The sequence below is a fragment of the Anneissia japonica genome, unplaced genomic scaffold (assembly GCF_011630105.1).
Source record: "Anneissia japonica isolate Jap-2015-1 unplaced genomic scaffold, ASM1163010v1 scaffold695_len1296351_cov181, whole genome shotgun sequence".
NCBI lineage: Eukaryota > Metazoa > Echinodermata > Crinoidea > Comatulida > Comatulidae > Anneissia > Anneissia japonica.
In genome coordinates, this window is record NW_022740852.1 from 741,425 (window position 1) to 751,787 (window position 10,363).

The following is a 10,363-nucleotide window of genomic DNA, read 5'->3' on the forward strand; positions in this document are numbered from 1 at the left end:
TCAAGACTTACGTATTTTGCCACGCTCTGGCAACGTCATTGAATTTGTGGGTTTGTGACGTTTTCCACAAGGGGTTCTTTTGATCTGTATAATTTAAAGTATTTTTTCATGTTTGAACAGCTTAAAACAATGATGGACCCTGGCGCAGAAGGAAGTGCATTTATGGTAGGTTATCAAAATAGGTAACGTCTTAATTTTGAATTTTCTGAGTGCAGCTAGGCTAGGCCTAGCCTGCAGTGTGGGTAGAGATGGGCCAGACTACTACTCTAGTAGGCCTACCTAGGCCCTAGGCCTAGCTAGGCCTAGCTAGGCCTAGGCCCCTAGCCCACCTAGCTAGCTAGGCCGAGGCCTATGGCTCTAGCTAGGCCTAAATAGAGTAAGATAGGCCTGGTACCAGCTAAGGTATATTACAGTATAGTAGTAGTTTGGTTTTTCCGGTTGTGTTCTTCGTTGGTTTTCCTCCTACCTTTCATCTCGTACTCAGGCTGTACGAATCGATAACTGTTTGTCACCCGCTGATAAGCCTCTACCTTATATATGGTGTCCCACAGGGATCGGTCTTAGGACCGCTGCTTTTTACCCTTTACATCACATCGGTTGCTAATATAATCTGTAATCACGGAGTTAAGTTCCATATGTACGCTGATGACATCCAACTCTATGTCCCATTTAACCCCAAAAATAACTGTGTCTGAAATAAAACTGTGGATGTTTCAAAACAAACTCAAACTAAACGAATCGAAGACCCAATACATTGTATTCCACTCTCGCTTTGCTGATCCTAAGCCCTTTTTCCCACCTATAATACTCTAGGTACAGCTGTCCTTCAGCCGTTAGAATCTGTTAGAAACCTTGGTGTGATTCTCGATCAACATCTAACTTTTAAAGATCATGTTTAGCTCAGTTTGCAAATCTGCTAATTTCTACATCCATAACATACGTAAGATTAGAAGATTTCTTGATTTGAAATCTACTGAAATACTTGTGCATGCTTTAATTTCATCTAGGCTTGATTTTTGTATCTCTCTACTTTTTGGAATCTCTGAAGGACTCGTTAAACGTATCCAGCGCACCCAGAACACTGCTGCTAGGATATGCACAGGGGCGCTAAAATATGACCACGCTTCTCCCCTACTTCATAAACTTCACTGGTTGCCAATCAAGCAACGAATTGTTTTTAAATTGTTAGTTCTCACCTACAAAGCGATATGTTCTAGTCATTCGTCCTACTTAAATGCCCTGCTTACTAAGTATACTCCATCTCGCCGTCTCCGTTCATCTTCTCGAAATCTCCTTTCTGTTCCCAAATATTCTACCAAAAGCTATGGTCAATGCTCACTCTCCTTTGCCTCTGCTTTTCTTTGGAACCAGCTTCCTATTAATACAGTACATATAACTACTTCTTCTAATCTCTGCAACTTTAAATCGCAAATTAAGACCATATTGTTCTCCGAGGGTATCACACTTGCATAGTGCGCCTTTGATCTTTTTTCGAATTGGCGCCTTATAAATTCCTGATATTATTATTATTATTATTATTAGTAGGCTAAGCCTCGCCTCTCTAGTCTAGACTAGGCCCTTGGCCTAGGCTTGGCGGGAGCCAATCATAATCAAAAATCAAATTATTTCTTTCTATAATAATTGTAATATTGTTGACTGTGACTGTTATTGATGTTACACCAGTATTTAAACAAATTCCTTTTTAATTCTGATTGTATGTTAAGTGTTATTCCCTAATTCAATCCATACATGTAACATACAACAAGAAAATCCAATCAGAATTAGGAACTCAAGTAAGACTGGTGTAGCAATAGTCACTGTCTACATACAATGTATATTATTACACACTGCAACTTGAGTGACTATAACTTTATTTATAACATCACCCTGAAAAGTGAACAATCAATAAAGGCTGTGGGTTCTAATATTAATATTATTTACAGTAAATAGTTTTTAATGTTTCATATGGGGTTTATTGGTATGGTAATATTGGTCCGAGGTGTTGAGCTGGCTTAACCCTGACTTCAGTCTTGTTATTTCAATGCACTATGGCATATTGGAAGAATATTTGTTGTGTATTATTTAATCACAAATATTGTGTTACTGTTTGCAAAATTACTGCAACTTGTTAACAATGCATTTTTTGGCTTGTCAATGTCAAACAGTTGATGATTGATTATAGGGTATTGATTGATTGATGATTAGGCCCTACAGTACAAAAAAAATATTAGTATATCACCCTATCTAGGCTGGAAAAGTGATGAGGGAGGGGGAGGCTTTTATTTTTATTTTGCTAAAGCCAAATATCACCTAAGGTTGTTTGCTGCAGTGCATTGATATTTAAAGAAAAATACATGATTGACATAAACAATATCTACTAATTATTTACTAAAAAAATGAAAAATAAAAAATTTTTCCAAAAAAAAAAAAAAAGAAATTCAATTTTTTAAAAAATACAACATGATAGAAGACATGCGCTCAAGGGTGATAAACTAAACATTTGTTTTTTATTGGTAATTAATTACAGTCTTAAAGAAATGCCTTCCCTTGACTCATCAATTTTTCTATAATTCCGTTTAGACACACCCTTCAGTTCGTATTAAAGGGACTGAGCTGGAATGGACTGCAGAAATATGTAGAAGCCAAGACTGTCAGGGAATTGTTTCGAAGGGTCAACATATGCACTGTCCATTTTGTCCTGTAAAGTCTATTTTCACTGACCCATTCTTGTTGAGGGCGCACTATAGAGTGAAGCATGTTGACAAAGGAGTGGACTTTGCTGGTGAGTAGTAAAATGAAGGTGACACTCAAACAAAAAACCCAATTTTAATAAGCACAAGAAAAAACACTGAATTAATAGTACACATTCAAATATGATATATTATTTACCTTTAATAATAATAATAAATATTAATAATAAAATGATTTATGATGAGAACAGCCCCACCACAACTCCTAGCATTACAATATATATAATAACAAACGACAAAATAATTTAACAGGAAAATGAGGAAGAAATCCAAGCACTACCCAGCTAGGCATGTCATTCAACCTTGGTTTAAAAGGCACTGGAACTAAACAAACAATAGGCATAAGATCCTCCAGAAAACCTCAGTATTGCACCTCAAGAAATAAAAATTGTGATGAAAACATGTCTCATGAAGATTTCACTATTTTATTGGAAGCATCTGCATGTTCACAAGTTTTCTTTCTTGTCAAATATGGCCCACAATAGTAGTGCATGGATAATAAATAGTGTTTATCATCAATTTTTGTAAAATGATAATAATTTATAAAAAGAATGCGTGGCGCAAAATATTAAATTGTTAGAAAAAAGCATGGCACAAAGCCAATTAATCTTTACAACAAAAGGTGTGACATTAATAAATTGTTTTGAATTTTTAAATATGATCTTTTAAGTGTTGCTGAATTAAATACATATTAATAAGAAAAAATTAATGTAAATTTAGATTTATGCCATACAGTAATGTCCTTGTTTAGTTAATAAATGCCTTTAATTTTCTATGAGAAAATACATTTTATCTATCAGTTTTCTTGTTATATACAGTAGCTGTAGATTTCATTGTTGTTAGCAGCTTTCATTTTCAATCGTTTAGGCCTACGGATCTTGCGCTGTTCCAATGACTGCTTCATTCAAGGAGTCATCAAAGAAGAGAAGAAGTTCAAAGGTGCACACTGGCATTGCTTCCGATGCAAAAATGCATTCAATCGCAAGGATGAGGCCCTCAAGCACTTCAAGACACATTTCAAAAATCCTGCCACCACATTTCAAATACAGATAGCACAGGTAAGAATTTACAGTACTACTATCTTTTCTGTGTTGGTTTGTAACTGGGTTGCTTTTTGTTTAATTGATGGGTCTTTACTTGTCTTTTAAATAATCTCTTTAATTCTTTGTGCAGCCGAATAAGTCAAGTACTATAAGTTTAGACCTGATCACAGGGTAAAAAAACAAAAGGAAGGTGTAAAATGAGCAAAATAGTAATTACAACATCTCTGTGTCAGCTGTTAACATGTCACCTAATACTACTTTATCTGTGGGTGAGGTCCAGATTTCATCTATAATGTTATTATTATCATAATATTTAATAGGATTTATATAGTGCACATATCCAGAAAACTGCACAAGGGGATTTTTTTCCTGGTCAATGGATACAGAATCAATCATACGCAATGTGCAACCTCCTCCGCTCCCTGGGGAGTATTCCTAGTTATGCGTGTAATCAGCACTTAATTTCTCTCCCAACTTACCCATTTATACTCCTGGGTGAAGAGAGGCAAATGCAGATGAAGTGTCTTGCCTAAAAACACATGCAGTGTGACGAGCATTGATCTTGAACCCCGACCTTCTGATTGAAAGCATTACCCCGGAGGCATTTTAGAAAAAAAATATGTTTTTTTTTTCTTTTTCTTTTAAATTTGATACTAAATTGATACTGTTTTGCTATAATGGTGTAAAGATAACATTTGGTGCTGGAGGCATTTTATCAAGACAATTTTCATGGTTGGAAAAACAAAATATTTTTTCCAGGCCTGTTGCCATTATTGAGAAAATTCATAGGATTTATATTTATATCATCTTGTCATTGATCGAGTTCCTAGTCCACATATCAAGCTCCCTGAGCATCTTACATTAGATGGATGTGTGCGCTATATAAAACTACACTATTATTTATTATTATAAAATGGATGTAAACAAAACTATTGCATTGGGTATAATAAAAGATTTGTTTTTAATTTGTTCTCTTCGTAATAAGGATATCAACCAGCCTAATATTTTAGACATGTACAATAAACAGAGCGGCCCAATGAGTTTCCGAATGTACGCCAAGTTGAACACGAGAGCCAACCTACAGCAACGGTTGCAGAGCTTCCAAGAAACTGTCATCGATGTTGAATCTGCTGTTACTGATGAGGATAAGGAAGAATACATCATATCCGAAGCACATGAGGGCACTGTTGGTAAAGTTGCATTACTGTGTAATCATATAAGAAAGTATAGTGCATACTCCAAGTATTGAAATACACGCCATCGTGTTGGTATTCTGTGGCGTGTATTTCAATACACAATACACGCCATATGTATTATGCTTTCTTATCCAAGATTAATCAGTGGAACTTTCGGTACATTCATATTGTTTGTTAAAAACTCATTTAATCAAAGTTTAAGTAATTAAATTGAAATTTCTAAGATATTTGATTTTGAACTGGAACCTTAAATGATTTTCATATATTTTTCTGTTGTCCAATTAAATATTTTCTTTTTTTTTTTAATTGTAAATTTCAAAATTTACATCAGTACAAGAATTGACAATTGATTTCTTAATACTCCTTCTCAAAAAGTAAAATGAATGTTTAATTGATAAATCTATTTTGTTATACAAGAAGTGGACGTCTATAATTTTTTAATATGATTGTTTTAATTTTAGCCATATATATGAGTAATAAGCCTATGCAAGATATGGTCTTTACATTATTGTTCCTTTATTCGAGCACTGTTTTACCAATGTTAGATTATTTAATTAATCAGTTAAGACTAATATTTTAAAGACAGTGTTAGAGTTTGAATTTGTTTGTCAATGAAGTGATGAAAATTGATCCAACAATGGTGTCCAAATGCAAGTAAGAAAACAGAAGTCCCTTTCTTTTCATTCTTAGTTGACAATGGTGAAATTGTTCTGATTACATCTGAAAAACCAGATGGAATGAGAAAAACGGAGGAAATAATTGAAGCATTACAGAAGCAGGTGAATACATTAGTAGAAGAAAAGGAAGATATGGAGAGGCACTTCCAAAATAAGGTACTGCATTGAATACTTGCGCTTTTGTGTATTATTGTGTGTGATTAATGATTAGACCAAAACAAATTTGTTGTAGGACCTCTTCCATAAAAAAATTACATTCCTTTTTCTTTATTTTCAAAAATGTACCCCTTAATTCCTCATCATAAAATTGGAGAAATGTAATTTCCAAAATTGAAATATAATATCACTCACCAGACATCTTCAAAATCAGACAAAATCTTTAGATTTTGTAATGTTATGGTTATCCCCAATATGTTTGTCTGTGATCTGATATTGTTATATAATTAACATGGATATTAGGCTGTGTCATATAATAAGATGTGGATGAAAATACTTTTACAAATAATTACATTGATTTAATAGGAGAAAATATAATAAAATTATGTCATGGATATACAAATAGTTAAAGTTGTATTTGTAAATTCTGGATTGTATAACAACAAACATAAATAGAGGCTTTGTATGCGACTGTAATTAAGGATTTACATTTGGAAAATCCATAAAATATGCACTGTGGGTTTTCACTGTAACTGCATTTATTTTTTCCTTTATTCAATTGTCTAATAATCATTCTGTGTTTTGGTTTTATACAGATTGAAATATTGAATGAAGAGAAGAAGCTGCTGCGCCAACAATTAGATTCACTTCAGCAGGGAATCCTGAGCAAGATGCCAGCCTCTGTTCTCCTTGAGTCGCAGTTTATTGCTCGAAGTTTAGAGCAACAGTTTAAAGACTTTGTCCAGTTTAACATGAGCAAACTGAGCCAGTGTTTCCTTGGTATGGCGTCATCAGAGTTGTCCATGAACCATGTGGAAAATAGTCAAGAAGGACTTTATAATGTCACAATACAGTCCCGTAATGAGCCAGGACAAGATTTTGTAAATTCAGATAATGTAACCTCGCATGAACTTGTACAAAATGTTATCACAACTGAAGACTACGTGCATATTGATGGCGTAACATCACAGGTGATCGGAAACAGCTCTTGTGTGGTCTCGCAGGATGTCAGTCATCTTGACTCCAATGGCAGCATATCAGAAGACTTTCAACAGAGTGGTGTAATGACAACACAAGAATTGATTCAAAATGGTTTGACATCACATAATCTGCAGCAGAATGTGACATCACAGGAATTTGGACAGGACTCCATTGAAGATCATCAGGAAGAACATATTGATGTTGGAATGCATCAAGATCCAACAGCCACACTTGTTCTAAATGTAGAAACCACTGGCCAAGATGTTCCAGATAAGGAAAGTATAATGGATGGAACTGCAGGGAATCCACCTGAGAATATTGCCAATAATAGCATTCAATACATCACTGCATCTGCAGAAGAGATACTTGACATCAGTGTGGTGCAGAACTCTTCCAATGTGCCATCAGCACAGTTCCAAGTGTCCATTAGAGAAACCAGTAATGACCAGCCTCATGAACAAAGCATCACACAGAAAAGAACATACCAAGGTAGAAGTACACCACCGGTGACTAGAAAAAGAGGCAAGACAAATTAGTTGAAGAAGTAATAGAATGGTGATGACTTGGCAGACCTTGGGGTATGGGCGCTGTCAAAATGTTGAATTCCCTTTGAAACAGCCTAATCGGAACATGTATACATTAGCCAGGATTATGCGCATGTCAAACGAGCAAGTTTGTGTACGTTTATGTTGTTAAAGGTCTCGCACCTTAGCAAAAATATGGAGCTTTCGATGTCCACAATAGTGTGACGCTAGAACGGATTCACTCATGCATGACTGTCCTACGTTCTATGCACTACGTAGATTTGACCAAATTGCATTGTAGAATCCATGTGACCGCAAAAACTTAATGTTATTGCATGTACAGATGACTTTATTTGACGTTATTATGTTCGACGTCTGACTGTTGTCGTGCAATCGATCAAAAGCTCCAATAGCCATGGTCCACTGTGGTCCCATCCAACCCTGTTTGTTGCTAACTATTGCCGAATAGATTTCCTATGTACTGTCAGTGCATCTAAGGCATAAACTTGTGAGGTTTTACTTTTAAAGATATTCCACTTAAAACAGTGAGAAAAAACTTTTGCTTATTTATAAAAAAACTAATCACATGCATTATCACATTTTATTCTAAATGGTGTTTTTGTCAGAAGATTCAATAGGAGATTCAATAGGAATGATGTTTTGCTCAAGCTTGGTCATCTGATGGTTAAGACACCAGGCAAGTTATCTGGAGGTTGTGGGTTCGATTCCCACCCGAATCACTTGCAAATTTTTTTTTCCTCCAGTATTTGGGACCGTACTGAGCATTCACTATGATAACATGTCAGTAGGGCAAAACATCATTCCTATCTTCACATTTTCATGTGGTTTTAAATGATTTACAGCCATTTTACTACACCCAATTGCCCTTAAATTTACTGGAAAAAATATAAGGATACAGTATATGCAAAGACATGGAAAATTGTCATTTAAAGGTGAGAAAAGAATGTTTTTGTTTTTATTTCCAGTTGGAAGTTAATAACTTACAAAGTAAGAAATTCATTAAAAAAATATTTTGTGAATAATATGTTTATTATAGGAGTGGAGTTGAATAGCTTGGTGGTTAAGATGCTTGCCTTCCAATCCCAGGGTGCTAGGTTCGATTCCTGTCACGGCAACAGGATTTTTTCTCATGATCAAATCCTCATAATGAGACTTGGTTTATATACAACAACTTGTTTACTGTATTTGTTTGTGTCTTGTAAAAGTATTGCCACTTTGGCATATCCTTGGCCTTGAGCCTAAAAATGTATAAATAAATAGATTTATGTGGCAGTAAATATTTTAATATTTATTGCACTGAAATGAGTTTTCGAAGATATAGTAATTTTTCTGCCAATTTTAAGCTAATAGCCCTGTAATATAAATATTAGTAGCAAGAGGTGTACACTTGTATACTGCATATTGCTGGGTCTTAGTTGTCTTGAAATGGTTCTGTAAGTGGACAAAATATATGAGTACCGTAATGACCAAATAAGCATCAAGAAACTTATATAATTTTGGTGATTTATTTTCAGGCAATTATTGAAGAGGAGTGCTTTCAACAAATTATTGGAGCATAAAAATGTACCCTGTGTTGTACATATGCTTATCTGATTTGTTAGAATGTTATTTACGTCAGAAAGAAAGATTATATTCTCTTGAATAATTGCCACAATGTGAATTTCTCACGTCACTTTTATTCTACTTCAATGAATTAATTTTATTTAAAATAGAATGTAAGCGATGCAAAAAATTTATGTTTGGTGTAGCACTTATTCGAGAATAAGAACTTATTTGATCATTACGGTAATCAAATTCAAAGACATTTATTCAGTAGGTTGCAGACAAAGCCAAAAAAATCTATCCTAGGATATTCAAACATTCCATGCTATTTGCAATTGTTAAAAGTATTACAGTCCATATATTGCAGATGTTTTTCCAGCTACAATATTTGTTTTTCAATAAGTTGTTTCTGTTATTTGTACTCTAGACAGATGTATTTATAATTTTCTATATATCACTATTATTATTAACTTCATATATTATCTACCAAGTCAATACAAAACAATATGAAAATTCGACTTTATTATTATTAATATTATAAACAATATTCATATTATTGATATTTCTTTATAGAGTTGAATGGGTGTTATTGTGAAAATAATTGTGAACAATTACGTTTATTAGTAAACTGCTACTCACATAGTGAAACTGCATAATTTGCTAAAAACATGTCAGATCAAATGCTAATCTGAAGACGGTAGTATATTCATGTGTTTTATTTGTGTTTTAATAATTCTTGCTCTATTATTGATCAAATTAGTGAACAAAGGTGTTTTGCTTATTATAATTTTTAATACTGTGTGTCAGTAATTTAATGAAAAAAAGCTTTTTATACCAAGTGTTTTCTGTAATTGAATTAAAATTCAAAGCAATAATTTAGTATCAGTATTATTTGTGTGGTTTATAATACTTATGACTAATAATTATTGTTAGAAAAGGCGGAAACAGAAGAGGTAAGTAATATGAAAATGCGTTTTTTTGTTTTTCTGTTCACAATACGTGTCGGAAGATGGAAACAAGAATTGGGATAACATACAATTTATTTTCTTTGTTAGATAACTCAATTTCTATACATATTGAAGTATACATATTATAAAATGCAAGATAAATACTTTAACTGTACCTGGAAAACTGAAAAATAATCCACATTTAGCAGTACAAATACAATTTACAAACATCTATGTATTATTACATTGCAGTTTCCTGGTAAATGTCAACTGGGGAGCAGGTCAAAACGGCAATGACCAAAACGGCAATAACCCAAAACGACAATGATAAGTACCAAAACGGCAACAGACCGAAACGGCAATGACAACTACCAAAACTGCCAAGGAGCAAAAATGAATGCCAAGAATAAAAGCGCCACCGGGCGCGGGCAGCAGTTTATAATTTTCTGAATGGTGTTTTGTTTTTTGTTAATGTTTTTTTTTTTTTTACACATCCATGACTAGGCCTATATTATTTTAAAGTGTT

At 33.9% G+C, this 10,363-nt stretch overlaps 1 protein-coding gene across 1 annotated transcript; it reads left to right on the top strand.

The window, feature by feature from the left end:
* Nucleotides 1–7: 7 nt before the first annotated feature.
* On the top strand, nucleotides 8–9,758 carry LOC117118368. The gene is made up of 6 exons (XM_033262945.1): nucleotides 8–165; nucleotides 2,581–2,782; nucleotides 3,618–3,808; nucleotides 4,779–4,983; nucleotides 5,680–5,822; nucleotides 6,419–9,758. Exons 1-6 carry the CDS (start codon nucleotides 109–111, stop codon nucleotides 7,337–7,339), a joined length of 1,719 nt encoding a protein of 572 aa, XP_033118836.1. The 5' UTR covers nucleotides 8–108; the 3' UTR covers nucleotides 7,340–9,758.
* Nucleotides 9,759–10,363: the final 605 nt, after the last annotated feature.

Excerpts from the sequence above, each read along its gene's own strand:
- LOC117118368 (XM_033262945.1), top strand. The coding sequence starts at position 109 with ATGTTTGAACAGCTTAAAACAATGATGGACCCTGGCGCAGAAGGAAGT. Across the intron at positions 166-2,580 it reads CAGAAGGAAGTGCATTTATG|ACACACCCTTCAGTTCGTAT; the intron begins GTAGGTTATCAA and ends AATTCCGTTTAG. Across the intron at positions 3,809-4,778 it reads TTCAAATACAGATAGCACAG|GATATCAACCAGCCTAATAT; the intron begins GTAAGAATTTAC and ends CTTCGTAATAAG.